Source organism: Ixodes scapularis, unplaced genomic scaffold, assembly GCF_016920785.2.
Source record: "Ixodes scapularis isolate PalLabHiFi unplaced genomic scaffold, ASM1692078v2 PGA_scaffold3__209_contigs__length_174095766, whole genome shotgun sequence".
Taxonomy (NCBI): domain Eukaryota; kingdom Metazoa; phylum Arthropoda; class Arachnida; order Ixodida; family Ixodidae; genus Ixodes; species Ixodes scapularis.
In genome coordinates, this window is record NW_024609868.1 from 104,768,643 (window position 1) to 104,786,213 (window position 17,571).

Below are 17,571 nucleotides of genomic sequence, written 5' to 3' on the forward strand. Positions count from 1 at the left end.
CCGATTTGCAATAAATAAGTACTGCTTTATTCCTTCTGCTCGTGAATATGTGCGAAGATGCGTGTTCTGTGTTCAAATCATCACCCGCACGCTCCAAATCTTTGCAAATAGGGGGAAGTCAAAGAACAGATGCGCGATAAAAACTGCCAAACATAGGAAATAATAAGAAAATACTCCCTTCGTAGCCCACGTACTTTATTCTTTACGTTTCGAACGTTTTTTTAACCACTTGTAAAGATGCACGACGGGGGCATTTTCATATAGTGAGCTAGGACAGGCATATTAGCAATATATAAGCACCAACGGAATGCTGGCGAACTTTTAACACACTCCACATTCCTTTCGATCGTTGTTTTGCTTGGAATCGTCGCTCGTTTCTACATACCTGCCATGAGACAGAGGTTTGGGCCTGAAATATAGCGAAGTTTCACATCGTGGTAAAGGAAAAATGCTGTAACTAAAGTAATTACACTTTCACAATATTAATAAAGGTACATACTATCCGGTACAACCGAAATAACAAAAGTTATTAATGTTATTTTCCGGCGACGAGACAAAATTCACGCGCGTTTTCCCATAGGAATACACAGGAAGACTGGAAAAGAAGACTGCATGCTGTCTGCTTCAATTTGCAACCGGAAGTCCCGTAGACACTAGCGCCAGCTGAGCCTCTAGCGTTTATTGTAATAACTCTATGCCATGGTTAAAGTGAACTAAAGGAGGGTCCTCTAGTTCACTTTACCATGGTTACCGTGTGTACGTCACGTGAAAACGGAGGCAAAGGTCACGTGACCGCCGCCTTGGAAACGCTTCAGCGGCACTCGTAATACCCTTGTTACACGGGCACACTTAACTGCAGTTACGCTAAGCCACAATTAGCGCACAATACTTGCCGACAACATTCTGCGGCGATGCAGTCAGAGCTATGGGCGAACGTGCGCTTGAGCATCTTGAGCACCCATCAAAGCAGTGCACGCGCTCTCTTCACTTCTTTTGAAATAGCTGTCCGATGGTATAGTGTGGCATCTGTGCTGCCACGTAACCGCAGTGAAACCTGAGTTAACCGCGGTTAAGTGTGCCCGTGTAACAGGGGTATAAGATGGCCGACCGGTGACCTAAATAGCGCAATGGGCTCGGCTCGAAGCGGGGAAGCCTATAGTTATACTTTATTTCACCTTATGATGTACCGCAAGGAAAGCTACGGGCGCGAGCTCCTTGCTCTAGGGCACATCTCGGCGGTACAAGCTCTCTGCCAGGGTGTAAGATAGACAGGTGGGGAAACGACCCATAGGAGCCTACCGTAGCGCCGTGACCGGATTGTGTACTCGTCTGCTTGCGGGTAACCCCGATTTGCGACAGAAGGCGCTGCGGCGAGAGGGAAAAAATCGGAATCGGATTTGCACGGAACTTTATGGGAGACTGCGCAAAATTAACCGAGAGCACGACAGTCCTTCCAATGAAAATCCACGAGAACCATCTCCGTCAGTTTATCCGGTCGCCACCGGCCGCCCACCTGGAGTGAGAGTTCCCGGTGCTCCACATAGATGGCGCCACAGAGAAAGAGAAAATAGAGGGGGACACAATACGGTCGCTCATTTGGCTCTCGTTTCCCCACCTGTCTATCTTACACCCTGCTCTCTGCCAACGTTATGAGCTCGCGCTTCTAGCCATGGAGGTTGGAGTCGCGAGAGGGTGGTCCAACTGGACTACAGCAGCGCTTTTGACACGATGCGATTTGCACGGAACTTTATGGGAGACTGCGCAAAATTAACCGAGAGCACGACAGTCCTTCCAATGAAAATCCACGAGAACCATCTCCGTCAGTTTATCCGGTCGCCACCGGCCGCCCACCTGGAGTGAGAGTTCCCGGTGCTCCACATAGATGGCGCCACAGAAAAAGAGAAAATAGAGGGGGACACAATACGGTCGCTCATTTGGCTCTCGTTTCCCCACTGTCTATCTTACACCCTGCTCTCTGCCAACGTTATGAGCTCGCGCTTCTAGCCATGGAGGTTGGAGTCGCGAGAGGGTGGTCCAACTGGACTACAGCAGCGCTTTTGACACGCTGGACCACGACTGCCTTAGTAGGAAGTTGTCGGATTGCGGGGTAGGAGGCAGCTTGTTGCATTGGATTGATGCCTTCCTCGCTGATCGCAGTTTTCGTGTAAGGCACAACGGTGCTGTATCGCATACCCTTTCAGCCCCCTCGGGTGTCCCTCAAGGGTCCGTCCTTGGTCCAACACTCTTCAATGTGCATGTTCGTGACATTCAGCAGTCCGACAGGCTCCTCACCATCCAATACGCCGACGACACTACTTTGGCGATGTGCATACGCTCCCCCGATGATCTTGCCGCCATGCAAGCTCACCTGGACAAGTTGGCTGTCTGGTCTGCCACTAACCACCTCCGTGTCAGCCACGACAAGTGTGCCGTGATGCGGTTCAGTTCGGCCAGGAAGGTCCAGACTCCACACTACACGCTTGGAGGGCTCCTTCTCTTACCTGTACAGGAGCTCAACATCTTGGGTGTATCCTTCACGCCCTCACTCGATTTCAGCTGCCATGTGGCTAAGGTGGTGAGCAGGTCTCGCAGGGTACTGGGATTCGCGTCTCGATTTTCACGGCGTTTTGGACGGGAGACCCTGAAAACACTGTACACGGCTCTGGTACTTCCTCGACTGGAGTACAGGGGGGCTATGTTGCGCTTTTTGCACTCCCAGGGGGGCTATGTTGCGCTTTTTGCACTCCCAGGAGACTAGGGAGAGGGAAGTGACGTCAACGACACAGCAAATGCAGATTGGATGTTGACAGAAGAAAACGAAATCAACACCCAATCTGCGTTTGCTGTGTCGTTGACGTCACTTCCCTCTCCCTAGTCTCCTGGGAGTGCAAAAAGCGCAACATAGCCCCCCAGGAGAAAAAACGACGACGACGAGGCGATGTGGAACATGTAGCCCATGTCAAGTTCCCGATTCAAGGTCGAATATTCCCAATTCGACACCGCGGAATCTACAGAAAAGCAGCAGGGAGTTGAGTGGAGATCATCGACAACCTAGAAACTGAAACTTCCGACCCAACGATCACTTTCGGGTGAGCAATCAGCCCTCGATCACTGGCCACACCGGCCCACCAAGCTAAGCCTGGCAGCTGCACAGCTGTGCAGCGAGGCCTAACGCCAACGGAGCTTCACCCGGGACGGCCCAGGGCGTCCCCCGCACATCTATAACAGTCCGCACCGCCGATAGCGCTCACCTATCCATCATGGACGTGCAGGATTCTTCAACTTCGCGAACAACGGAGTGGAAACTCGCCACTCCGGCACCAAGACAGATCAAGGCGACGACGGTCGTGCTGAAGCTGACGAACAACGAGCACCTCGCCTCGATAGGCCTCGCCGCACTAACCAACGCCCTCAAAATGGCGGCAGCCCTCACCAAACAAGAGTGCGCAGACACCTACTTCAAACTCCGAGCGCCGCAGAATCTCCTCATCGTGGACAGTTACAGAGCTACGGCAGTACAAAAAATCCTGACAACGCAACGAATTCAAGTAGTGGGCACTACACACTTCATCAGTGCATACGTGGCGAACGCGGCAGAAAACGCGAGAGGAGTAATTCACGGCATCCCGCTGGACGCAACTGACGACATCATTAAGGAGAACCTTAGAGTACAGAACCGAACGGTCTTGGGATTCAGGCGACTCGGTACGACGAAAACCATTCTCATCACCGTGGAGGGCCCGTCGCTTCCAAGGTACGCCATATACGACTCGGGAGTGTACCGCATGTACCCACCGCGACAACGGAATAGGCAGTGTGCGCACTGCCTCAGTCTCCAACATAACTCGGACGTATGTCCGTGCAAAAATGACTACACACGCTGCACAGCATGCGGAAAACAATTCCCGCCGCAACAAAATCCAAACGAGACGCCGCACGATTGCGAGCTACGATGCGCCAACTGCAAAGGTGATCACGCCGCCACGGACCCGCAATGCCCAGCCAAGCAGGCGGTAGCGGAAGCTATAAAGGAACGCTTCGAAGCACGTCAAGCACGTCAAGCAAGAGCCCACCAACTGAACACGAAACCATCACCAGACACAAACCCGAAGCAGAACCCGCAGGAATGGCCGGACCTCCCAATAAGCAACAGGTTTGAGCTACTAGATGCCCCATCGCGCAGCCTCAGCAGAGGCAGGAGCCGCAGCCGAAGCTACAGCAGGGGTAGGGGATCCAACACTGCCAAGCAAAATGTGACCCTCGACAAACGAGCCAGAAGCCGCAGTAGGGCAAATCAAAGAAAACCCCAACATCTACAACACGACCAACAAAAACGGACCAGGTTCCAAGAACCCTCACACAACCCGTGGTTCCAGAAACAGGCATCCAGAACACATGGCCAAGGAGGACAAACAACAGGAGCCCACCAGGAAAATAGCAGTAGCAGTCATCCACGGGTGGTCCCGAACATGCAGGGAGTGGCACAACCCATGGACACTCAGTTGAGTGGCACGGCCTCACAACCCTCTCCCTCCTCACTAACGGTTCTAAAACCCGCCACAATACAAGCACCAAGCCCACCGCCCTCGCAAGAATACCAGCAAACCAATACAAATGACTACACCGAACTACGCCAAAAGATATCCACTATAATAGCAGAGTCCATACCCACCATCTTAACCGCACTTGCCCCGATGCTCCAACAAATGATCCAACTGGCGCTAGCACCAATACAAGCAGAACTAGCGGCCCACCAGGAGCAACTCAGACCACACAAGCGCGCCGCTATGCCCGCACCCGTCAACGCGAACATGGAACAACATGACAATGAATAACACAAACGCGGGACAACAATCAAACCCGCCACACAACAGCACACCAACGACGTACCAAGCAAAAACAACCTCAAGAGACAAAAACGACGAAATAATCATATGGCAATGGAATTGCAGAGGGTTCCGACGAAAAAGGAGTCACCTCTTGCAACATATGCAAATAATTGGAACACAACCGGACATAATAGTCCTGCAGGAAACAAACGGAGCTCACGCCATACAGGGGTACGACATGTACACGCAACCGAGTATCCAACACAATCAACGGGTTACCGGGCAGAACGTGATGATAACCCCTACTATGGTAGCCACGTACATCAGGAGACGAGATGCCGACCTTCCCTCTATACAGTATGATACAACGGCAATCAACACACCCACAATGGAGCATGTGGCAACCAGCACACTCCTGGGAGAGCAAAGGCTACATATAATCAACAGTTACTGGCTACCTAACCAACCTACTGCACGCCTCCCGCCCCTGGACATGAAACTAGGACCCAACAGAGATAAGGACACGGTGGTAACGCTGGGAGATTTCAATTGTCAACACCCATCCTGGGGATATGCGGTCACGTCGCCACTAGGAAGAAAGCTACAGAACTTCTCAACCAATCAAGGTATGACCCTCCTAAATGATACGACGCAGCCAACGCGCACTGGTGGACCGCACCAAACGGACACCTCTCCCGACTTAACGTGGATTCAGGGCCCACTCAGGGCGACGTGGGAGAACACAGGAGACGCGCTCGGCAGCGATCACCAAATAATAGAAATAAAAATCACTCCAAGGAAAAGGGGACGGAAAGAACGTCTCAGAACGACGAAGCTGACGGCATGGCACAAGGTCAGAGAGGAACTTCAAGGGGTGGATTGGAAGCACCTCGGATGCAAAGATTGGACAGAAGCGATCCAAGAGACGGTCAACCGTCACACCAAACACATTGCGAACACAGAAGACCACCCAACGGTTGATCAACACCTAATGACTCTATGGACCAAGCGACGAAACCTCACAAAACGCCTCAAAAAGAGAAAGAACAACAGAACCCTCAAGGCGAGAATACTGGCCTTAACTCAGGAGAGCCAGGAATACGCGGAAAAATTGGCCAGCCAAAACTGGATGCAACTCTGCGATGACATGAACGGTCAATTACACACGGTCAGAGCCTGGCACATATTACGCGCGATCATGGGGCACCGTAAACCCAGGAACACGCTCAAGAAACTTATGCTGAGCACAGGAGCCACCGTGAAGGACCTCATAGGAGAAATCAGGGACACATTCTACCCAAACGAAACGCAGACAATGGCACAGCAATTACCAACGGCAGAAACCCGCTTAGATCGAGAAGTCCAAACCGCGCAAGAAAGCGAAGAGATCAAAGGGATAGACTCGGACTTCACCGATGCAGAACTACAAACGGCCTTATTCCAGCTGAAGCGCAACACGGCGCCGGGGCCGGACAAAATAACATACGGAATGCTCAGAAACATCCCTGACAATACGCTCGACGAGCTCCTACGACACATCAACGAGGTGTGGGCAACGGGAGAGCTACCAGAAGAATGGAAAGAAGCGCACGTAATCATGCTTCCCAAACCAGGCAAACTTCCCAACACGCCAGCAAACCTCCGACCCATATCCAAGACGTCATGCATGGGGAAACTAATGGAAAAGATGGCATTAAACAGGCTAGAATGGCACTTGGAAGCCACGAATCAGCTGGCGCACACCCTAGTGGGGTTCAGAAAGCACGTCAGTACACAAGACGTAGCAAAAATGATCAAAGAACAGGTGTACGACAACCCCAGCACGGTTCAACAGCGCACCATAGTTGCGGTGGACCTAAAAAGAGCCTTCGATAACGTCACGCACGAGGCTATCCTCAGAAACCTTCGCGAAACGAACCCTGGAAATAGAATGCACAGATACGTAAAGAACTTCCTCAAGGACAGAACGGTGAGAATACTGGATCCTGAGGGTCAACCCTCTGAACCGTATCCCCTATGTAGAGGAACACCACAGGGCTCCATACTATCGCCGATGCTCTTTAATATAACAATGAAGAACCTCCCGACTAAACTCAACGCCATCCCAAATCTCCACCACGCTATATACGCGGATGACATTTCCATCTGGTGTACGACAGGCAACCCGGGACAACAAGAAGAAACAATACAAACGGGGCTAAACATCATCCACGAACACGCAAACGCCATAGGGCTCCAGTGCTCACCGGACAAATCGGAATATGTTGTAGTCATAAACCACCCACGACAGAAAATGGCAGAGGAACAGCGTAAACTTATGAGCCTCCACATAGGAGGCACGTTAATACCCCGTCGGCCAACTATAAAAATACTAGGATTTATCTGGCAACAGGACGGCAAAAGCACGGAGTGGACCGCAAAGACGGTAAAACAACTCAATCAGATCTACAACATGATAGCACGTATCACGCGCTACAATCGCGGAATGAAAGAGCACGAACTCAGGAAAATAGTTGAAGCGACGGCGTACTCCAGAGTCATGTACTCTTATCCATACACACAACTAACCCAAACGCAAAAGAGGAAGATTAAAGCAGTGCTGCGGAAATGTCACCGTCTAGAACTAGGAACGCCTAAGTACGCAGCAACTGTACTAGTGAACGCCACAGCTATCCACAACACCCTTGAGGAAAAGTCCGAAATCCAACAAGAGGCTCAGAGACACAGACTGACCACATCCCAACAAGGGCGGAAAATCTTGAGCAGTCTTGGATACTCAACTGAGCGACTCCCAGAGATCCCCACCCCGCCACCACCGTGGGAGTCCATCCCACATCTTACAGTACGCCCCATCCCCAAACATATGCACCCAGAAGTAGACTCAGAAAGAAGAAAGAGCAGAGCGACGCATCTAAAAGACCCTTGCCATGACATCTACTACACGGACGCAAGCTTCACGAACAGTAATGCCACCACCGCATCGGTGGGTCCCAAAGGCCACGTCGTCAGGCGTCATGCCAACGTCCCATCGGTGACAGCAGCCGAAATACAGGCGATCGCCGAAGCCGCAACCCTCCACTCACACACAACGAATGAGCTCACGATTAGAACGGACAGCCAGGACGCGCTCAGGGCTTACGCTAAAAACGACTTACCTGAACACATATTAGGACTCCTCACCCAATACATGACCAATCACCCCCACTTGCGCATCTACCTCGAGTGGGTACCAGGCCACCAGGCAATCGAAGGGAACGAAAGGGCGCACGCCCTGTCTCGAGATAACACAGAACCGAGCGTACCAATCGGTTGGCCGCAGGCCTACGACCCAAGAGAAGACAGAGCGGAGCAGAGAAAAAAACGAAGGACCTTCCTCAAGGAGATGAGAGAGGAGCAGCGCAAATTTCCCACTCCACTACACAGTACACCGCGCAGACAAGCCACGTTCATACGGCAAGCACAAACAAACTCACTCCCGTGTGACATGACGCTACACTACATACACAGCCTCGGAGGACTGCCCAGATGTCAAGTGTGCGGAGCACAACCTCCCGATAACAGGCATACGTACTGGGAGTGCCCGAGGGCACAGAACTCGCCATATATTCTTGAAGAAACTCAGCTACCACTCCACATCCCCCACACGTGGGAGAGCTGGGCAGCACCGCCACAGGACCTGCAAGCTACCTTATGGAAACAACTGCAGAACCATGTCGAACATGTCCTCGGATTAACATCATGCAACAACAACGAGCATGCAAGCTAGGACGGACACTTCTCGTAACCTGACTACAAACACCATATAGAAGCGGTAAAACCAAAAAACGCGGCTCGGACAATGAGCTGCTGTAAATAAAGTATGTTCCTTCCTTCCTTCCCCCCAGGAGACTAGGGAGAGGGAAGTGACGTCAACGACACAGCAAACGCAGATTGGGTGTTGATTTCGTTTTCTTCTGTCAACACCCAATCTGCATTTGCAGTGTCGTTGACGTCACTTCCCTCTTCCAAGTCTCCTGGGGGGCTATGTTGCGCTTTTTGCACTCCCAGGAGACTAGGGAGAGGGAAGTGACGTCAACGACACAGCAAATCCAGATTGGATGTTGACTTTGTTTTCTTCTGTCAACATCCAATCTGAGTTTGCTCTAGTCGTTGACGTCACTTCCCTCTTCCAAGTCTCCTGGGAGTGCAAAAAGCGCAACATAGCCCCCCTGGGAGTGCAAAAAGCGCAACATAGCACCCCTGTTCTTCAATATGGAGCCCATGCACCTCACTGAGCGCCTAGAAAGTGTGCAGCGCCGCGCGACTCGAACCTTGGCCCGCCACGACCATTCCTCCCCCTAGCAAAAATTCCGATAGAGATTTGTATCGGACCAATAGAGATTTCTATCGGTCCGATAGGAATTTCTATCGGTCCCGTAGGAATCTGTATCGGTCCCATAAAAATCTGTATTGGTCCCGTAGGAAGTTCTATTGGTCCCATAGGAAATGTGTATCGGTCCCATAGGAGTGCGTATCGGTCCCATAGGAGTGTGGATCGGTCCCATAGGAAGTTTTATTGGTCCCATAGGAATGTGTATCGGTCCCATAGGAGTGTGTATCGGTCCCATAAGAGTGTGTATCGGTCCCAAAGGAGTGTGTATCAATCCCATAGAAGTGTGTATCGGTCCCATAAGAGTGTGTATCGGTCCCATTGGAATGCCTATTGGGCCTATAGAAATTTCGATCGGTCCAATAGGCATTCCTATTGGTCCCATAGAAACTTAGACCGGTCCCATAAGGACTTTATCGGATGGTTAGGAATCTTCATCAGTCTAACCAAAAGTTTTGTTCGCCAAATAGGAATGCTTCCTTGACTAGTGGAAACCTCGAATCATTCTATAGGAGTGTACCAATTGTGCATGTCTATATTTGAGCAATAGGAATAAATTAGACATATCTCTGTCAGAATAGTCCGTGTCAGAAATACACCGGCCCATTTGATGCATGTGTTATGTAACCTGGGCTGTGTGGTGCAAATATCTATTCCAAATGCAAAAAATGTGTCCACTCTAGAACAGCATACATAAAAGTACATCAGTCAAGTTAATTATGCGACAATGTTACGCTTTTTTTCCTTAATATTTTCGAATGGCAAAAATGGTTTAAGCCCAGGTTACATAACACACCATCATTGTAAATCAATGGGTTATAAAAATTCATATAGTTTCGTAGCTTGAAATAATGCTAGAATAAGAGACTCACACACAGTCACAATTTAGAGGAAAATAGCATAATGAAATGCTTGCTTTTCTGAATGAATTTTAGGGCAATATTCTAAATAAAACTTGGGAGCCTGGTGCGTCAAAATAATTTACTAATAAAATACTGTAAGGAAAGTGTAAATAAAAGTAATCTCCACGAAAAATAAAGAAAATATCTTGATGGGTTGAAACGAAGAAATCTACTTCCTACTCCATTTCACCCAAAACAAATGGCAAGTCGGTACTAGTCATGATTTACACATTTATTTCACGTGCTTATAACAATAGTTGTATTCACCTTCATTTATTCCTAAGTTTGTAAAGACATTTTTATGGCACTCCTCCATCGCGATTCGGCCAGTTTCGGTTTCAATTTCCTTAGGAGCTCATATTGTTGAAAAACAGCACGGCTGGGACGAGGACAAAAAGACGAAGAGAACACAGGACAGCGCCTGTCCTGTGTTCTCTCTGTCTTTTTGTCCTCGTCCTGGTCGCGCTGTCTCTCAACAAGAATTCTCACCAACTTGCCCAGTTATTATTCCAATCGAGCTCGTACTAGTTACAGCACCCCATCGCTAGCGACATCACACTTTTTTTTTTCCCCCGACGTTGTCTTGTCGTGCGTCGGGTGTGTTTCTGTCAGGGGACGAAAATGCTTTTAGACATGGAAATGTGCTCATTTATTCAAGTTTACCTATGTGTGAAGTCTCCTCTTATGTTGATTATGGTGAAGATGAGCTTGGAAGACCCACGACGCGAGTCTACCGAGCACCTGAACACAGTTGGTAAGCATGCTTTTGGTCTTTGTTTATTGTAGACGCGTGGAAGTTTGAACATTAGGGAGTTTCAGAATGACGTCCGCAACCTCGAATAAATAACGTCGTCGCTAGTGCGAATGCGCAGACCCAAAACGAGCATTGGGGCTTGGGCTTTGGGGCCCGTTATTTCTCGGAAATATTGTGGATACCGCAAATGGCGGCGCCCACGACATTCCGTTGGTCGCGTCTTCGACGCCCGCTGCCCGCTTTGGGCTGCGTGAGTCGCACTTGGCGACCGCAGTTGGTATAGTCATAGCGTACAGAAAATGTCACATACCGTTGGATTCAGAGCTCAAAGCTATCAAAGTGCGTGTACTTGCGATCGCGGCAGAAATTTAAACATGCCGGGGTTGTGGATCGTCGTGGCCTCGGAAGTACAACAGAGCAGCTTGGCAGTGACAGAAACATGCGGCATTGAGTATAAAACAACTATAAAAAATGTTATTCCAGACGATAAGCTTGTTTAATTTTAGAGATATAACATTCTAACTTCAACATAAAAGCTATCGCAACATCTTGGTGGCGCTTTAAGTGTGAGATGCTTGCGTTTTGGGTGCCCGGCAGAGAGACGCTTTTGCCGTCCATAACGCGAGATAAATTAGCGCCCGTTATTCTAAAGCTCCCTATTTTCTCGGCTCACTTTTGCTTGTTCAGCTATTTTTTTAACTAGTTGTGCTTGCTTTACCTGTTCTTATGTTTGGAACTGTGCGTCGCATAGAGAAAAGCTGTCACTCATTCCGGGTGTGGTCCGACAAAGTGTAGCTTATGTCAACGGAGCACACTTACTAAATTCCTTAATGCTACCTTCAATCCGTTTCTTTAGAAAATGTCTTATTGGTCTAGCAGTGGACTGAAGTGGTCCCACTATAAATTGATTACATTGATCATACTTAATTTCATTTGACAAGTTACACTTCCATAGTATTCAGTTCATGCAGAGCCACTATGCCTTTGCAGTCAAAATGGTTCAAAAATAGCCATCTTTATAAAACGCGTGACAGCATGCGACTAGTTTTGAAGTTATGAAAGTGGACTGGATGGTACTGTTATGGCAAACAGGGCAAACTTCGATTCCCTGACTTTCCCGAATTGATCTGAGTTTACATACCTACTATGTATTTGTTGACCGAACTAAATGAAGCGCTGTGAGGAATCCCACAAACATAAAGCTGATATTAATTTTACATTATTTAATTTCAAGGTTCTTCAGAAGGTTGACGCTTAATAAGTTTTGAAGGCAGTTAGGCTCATGATGAAGACAGCAAACAAAGGAAACCCACATGATGAAGACAGAGAACAAAGGAAATCCAGCCTCTTAATTTTATTTTCTTCACTCTGAAATTTAAAAATGCTCGAGTCATCTATCGAATAGCTTTAGCCTTAATCACTTTCTGTGGTGACATCATCCTCACCCTTTGCCATGCCGCCGATTAACTCTTTTTGTTTGTTCTGCTGCTCATTTCAGGATTTCAAGCAAGAAGTATGCCATTATGCTCTTGCATATTCAAGACTCAGTTTGTGAGTGTTCAGCGTCAAGATGCCTTCATAACGGGAGCAAGTGTACCCCAAGACCCTTTTTTGCATAATAAAATGTATAAAGACACCACCATACCTTGTGTGCTCATGCAGATGGCCTATATGCCAATGCACCAATAGGCCAATACACCAATAGGCCCATACACCTATAGGCCCATACACCTATAGGCCCATACACCTACAGGCCCATACACCTATAGGCCCATACACCCATAGGCCCATACACCTATAGGCCGATACACCCATAGGTGTCAATAAACTGATAGGCTATGGGAATTCTCTATGGGAATTTTTGCTAGGGCCGACTACGATGAACGCCTGCGGTCTCTTGGCTGGCACCGCCTGAGCCACCGACGAACAGTGGCGCGTGTCCGACTCGTTGCTGTTGCCGCAGGCCCTTCGCTGGCCGGCTCCTACCTAGCATCAGTTCCCCGTATCTCTAGTCGGACAGGCTGCCCTATCCCTCTCCGCGCCCGCACCCGGCGACACGAAGCTTCGCTGTTCCCCGCCGCGGTGAGCTCGTACCTGTCCTTACCTGAGCGCACGCGCCCACCCCTGCCGGGGTCTGGGGACGAACTCCGCGACTTCAGCAGGACTGCGTCGCGTGCCCTCCGAGCGCAGTAACTCCTGTGTACCTATCATTTCTTCCTCCCTTTCATTTGTATATTCATCATCATCATTCACCTGTTAACACACAGCCGAGGAGGCAGCCAGCATTTGGCTGTACGGGCTTCTGCCTTTTGGCTGCCTCAGGCACTCGGCTGTGTAGAAGTTTTGCCAGTTTTGCCATTAAACACCTTGAACTGCTTGAACCTTGAACCTTGAGGGAAGACAAGTTTGCCGAATGCCAACTACATTTCGTAATTTATGCAATGCAAACTTCTGCATAACAAAAATATAGGGGAGGTGTTGCGTCATGCGTATCTTACAAACGACTTCTGTCACTAAAATGGTGTTGTGGGAAAAAAGGGAATTTTCGCCGCTTGGCGAAGGAAAAACCGAAGTGGCAGTGCGGCAACATTGATGCCAGTTCAATCCAATCCAATCCAAGACAGGTTGCGCTTGTTTTTTTGCATCGGTTTCCACGTGTTTTGCATGCTACCATTATTATTTTGCAATTTATCCCTTCTAGAATGGAGCAGCTTTACCTGGTTAATAGGTGCGTATGGTGTTCCTTGTGCCCGGGGCCGGTGCGCGTTAGAGGAAATATGGAATACGCTAGGACCGGCCCGAAGAGACCAGTCTTCATGTCATCCTGGAAACGGCGATCAGATCACAGCTTTGTTTAATCTTGCGAACGTTTTGCTCGCTGAGGGACCTATGGGGCTAGACAGATAGGCGTGAATAGCAAGCGAATTTCTTGCGTGTATGGTAGCCCCCACTCCTTAGTTTGAATACCTGCTTCGATCAAGTCTGTCAGCTTTGGTTCCCGGCAGACCTGAGATTCTCCGAGCGAGAGAACAACACACATTTGTGAAGTTTACGTGCCAAATCAACGAAGGGCACCTGGCACGCCGGGGTCCTACAAAGGACGGGGGTTTAATTTACACCACCCTAAAATGTTTTGACGCGCAATCGATAGCGTTTCCTTTGCGTATTCCACAGCTCGATTTATTTGTGCAGCATTGGTTGTGCAAGGCTACCGCAAGCTGCAGACTAGGTGTGCATGCTAGCCTATAGTGCTCCTCGACTCTTCAAGTTTAGAAAGCTATGACGAAAATAATCCCTGGAGAAGGGGAACAAGAGGGACAAAGGACAAACACAAATCTCCAAACACAGCTAGGTGTCTGGTGCGCGACCGAAAAAATCCGCCTGGATCGAACCCGGGACCTCTCCACTACAGGTGGAGAGGTCCCGGGTTCGATACCCGGACCAGGCGGATTTTTTCGGTCGCGCACCAGTCACCTAGCTGTGTTTGGAGATTTGTGTTTGTCCTTTGTCCCTCTTGTTCCCCTTCTCCAGGGATTATTTTCGTCATTCTTGTCCAGCTCGCTTGCACCTTTGCATGTAATTGCATTATAATTAGAAAGCTAGTTGTGTATTTCCAAGGACCTTGTGCGATTTAAATAGGACTTTACACCCAGGTGATGCGATGCTTTTTGTGAGTATTTGCCAGACAGGCTTGAGCCGGTGCGGTATTACGCACTTTCACGGCTCTTATGCAAGCAGAACCGCTTTTCAGACCTTGTTTATAAGAAGGATTGCTGCAAAACTGCCTGTTGGAAAGTAGTCACAGTCTGTGTGGAAAGGGTTTGCATAAATACATTGTTGTACCACAGACATTTTTACTCACTTTCACGAGACCTTGCAGCTTCTTAAAAAAAGTTGCCATACATAGCTCCACCATTAGCACTACATTTTTATTCCTTGAGTTTGTTCGGTGACATTGTGCCAAATATTGGAGAAAAACTTGTAAATTTGCCCCTGCCCTTCTGCTCCTTTATTTCCTCGGGACAAAAATGTATCAAAATTGTTGTGGTCCTTTACAGATTCACGGCCGAGAATGAAGCATCTGCAGATGAGGACAAGCTGATAGACCCTGATAAAAGACTAAAGAAGATTCTGAAAAGAGCCAAGAAAAAACAAGAGCAGGCTCGTCTTTCACATGACACCCAAGTAGTAGAACAGACTGACGAAGCACAGCCGAGCATAGAGCCATTGGGGCAAAAAAGGAAGCTGGGTGATCTGGATGAGCAGGAGCAACTGGATCACGGCAGTCTTGAGGCACCTAAAAAGAAAGCCAAGCCTGTTTCGGCAAAGAACAAAACAAGATCTGAAGAGGCACAAAAAAAAGATGCTCTCGAGGGTATTGCCAAGTCCAGCTCGACTACAAGAAAAAAGAAGCGTCGTAAGAAAAGCAAGCAACCCCGCATGAGAGCTTTAGACGGACAACCGCACCAAGAAGGTACTCTTAAGGTGCAGGCAGGCACCAAGAAGACAAGGCCTGCTGTCTTGAGTCCAAGAAAGAAAAAGGAAAGTGATCGAGAGCAGCTGAAAGGTGAAGAGGAGGATCTGGTAGAGAGGGACAGCTCTCCTTCTGTTGGCGACATGGACAGCGATAAGGAGGAAGCTTCCAACGAAGTGGAAACCGATGTTACCCCAACAGCTCCGGTCGAATATTTCCCAGTGCTGGGCGAGGTCGAAGTGAAGGCCACCGAAGTCGTCCACAGGGTTCTCCCCGATTGGCTCTCGAACCCAGAAAAGATAGAGTCGCGAGTTAAGAAAGGCAAAACGTCCAGTGCAAAGCTCAACAACTTCCATGACAGCCTGAGCCCCGAGATGCTGGCGGCGTTGGCGGCCAACAAGATTCGCAGACTTTTCCCGGTCCAGGAGAAGGTGGTTCCCTGGTTGCTGTCGCCGGCGCAACGCCGCTGTTTCCTGCCTCCGCGAGACATCTGTGTCTCGGCGCCGACGGGCAGCGGCAAGACGCTGGCGTACGTCATCCCAATCGTGGAGTCCCTGAAACCTCGCGTCGTGCGCGCCGTCCGAGCCGTGGTCGTGCTTCCCGTTAAGGAACTGGCCGCCCAGGTCCAGGCGGTCTTCCAGCAGTACCTCCGAGGCACGTCGCTGAGATCCCAGCTGGTGACCGGCACGAAGCCCTTCTCAGAAGAGCAGTTGTCTCTCGTTCACAAGAACGCAAGAGGCTACTCAAGCCTGGTCGACATTATCGTCGCGACGCCGGGTCGTCTGCTCGACCACATCCGGAAGACGCCAGGGTTCAGCCTGCGTCTGCTCAAGTTTTTCGTGTTGGACGAGGCCGACCGTGTCATCGAGGACGTTCGGACGACACTCATTCCGGAGGTGGAGCAGGCGGTGTTTGGCGCGGACAAGTGCAACTGCTGCTGCGGAAGAGCATCGGGCAATGGGCGCCTCTACACGCAGCCGTTGACTGTCTGCTCCCTTCAACGGTGCAGGGAGCCGGCGCAGAAGCTGCTCTATTCGGCAACGCTGACGCAAGACCCCGAGAAGCTGCAAAGCCTGATGCTGTTCCAGCCGAAGCTGTTCACGGCGGCCGGCAAGCGAGACCCGGCGGTGGAGAGAGCGGCCTTTGCTGGAAAATACACGACACCGCAAGGGCTGAGCGAGTTCTACCGCGTCGTGCAGAACGCCAAGAAGCCGTTGGTGCTCTGGGACCTGGTCGCGAACCGAGGCTACACGGGCACGCTCTGCTTCACGGGGACGAAGGACGATGCGCACAGGCTCTGCCTCGTCATCAAGGAGATGGGAGGCGTCCGCGTGGAGGAGTTCTCTTCCGACCTCAGCGCGACGGAGCGAGCAAGGGTGCTGCGCAAGTTTGCATCCGGAGGCCTGGACCTCCTGGTGTGCTCCAACGTCCTCGCCAGAGGTTTGGACGTGGCCAACGTGCGCAGCGTTGTCTGCTACGACCCGCCCAAGTACGTCAAGACGTACGTGCACAGGGTCGGAAGGACGGCACGTGCGGGTGTGCCGGGGACGGCGGTGACGTTTCTGCGGCAAGGCCAGCTCGAAGCGTTCCAGACAATGCTGAGCTCCGCGGGAAAGTCGCCAGTCGAGGCGCTGGAGGAGGGCGAGGCAGGCCTCGAGGTGTTCCACGAGAAGTACCGGGTGGCCCTCAAGGCCGTCGAGGCGGCGGTGGGACGGGAGAAGAAGGAGGTGCAGATCGGGAAAAAGTTCAAGTATGCGCGCAAGGCTCCGTTACCCGGGTCTGCTTTCGGGGAGAAGGCCGCTGCCAAACGTTTCACACATTGACGGTCATGCATCCGTGGTTGGTTCTCCGTGGCATTTTATGACTATGCTTGTTGGTGGATTGATTGCGTGTAAAACGCGCTGTAAAAAAATACGCTCAAGATGAAGGAAGACATAAAAAACAGTCCTTCGTCTCGGTCTCTTGTACGCGCAACCTCAACCAGCTTGCCCGTCTTTTATCTCTGTAAGAAAAAATGTATTGCTGTGTGAGAGTTCTGACTAGGGTTTGAACGTTTTCATGGACAAATATCCTAAAAGCAATGCAGTGATGGAAGTGCTGCACCATTTGCACCAAATTGCGCCATGAACAGAAATCTGCTGAGTCTTGAGCTAAAATGCCACTTTTGCTAAGAATTGCACCACACCTGTGCCAAGATGGGCTTAAACGAAGCAAACAATAAAAAAATTGCATTACTGGTCGAC

General features: G+C 50.1%; 1 protein-coding gene and 1 pseudogene across 1 annotated transcript; both read left to right on the forward strand.

The window, feature by feature from the left end:
- Positions 1-2,006: 2,006 nt before the first annotated feature.
- Positions 2,007-13,047, forward strand: LOC121837239 (annotated as a pseudogene).
- A 406-nt stretch (positions 13,048-13,453) lies between these two features.
- Positions 13,454-17,562, forward strand: LOC115325377 (ATP-dependent RNA helicase DDX51). Its single transcript, XM_029986099.3, has 2 exons — positions 13,454-13,582; positions 14,913-17,562. The coding sequence occupies exons 1-2, from the start codon at positions 13,557-13,559 to the stop codon at positions 17,149-17,151; spliced, it is 2,265 nt and encodes a 754-aa protein (XP_029841959.2). The 5' UTR covers positions 13,454-13,556; the 3' UTR covers positions 17,152-17,562.
- Positions 17,563-17,571: the final 9 nt, after the last annotated feature.

Bases quoted from the DNA above. Each gene is read 5' to 3' on its own strand.
- LOC115325377 (XM_029986099.3), top strand. From the start codon at position 13,557: ATGGAGCAGCTTTACCTGGTTAATAG. The intron at 13,583-14,912 runs GTGCGTATGGTG...GGTCCTTTACAG, and splicing joins CAGCTTTACCTGGTTAATAG to ATTCACGGCCGAGAATGAAG.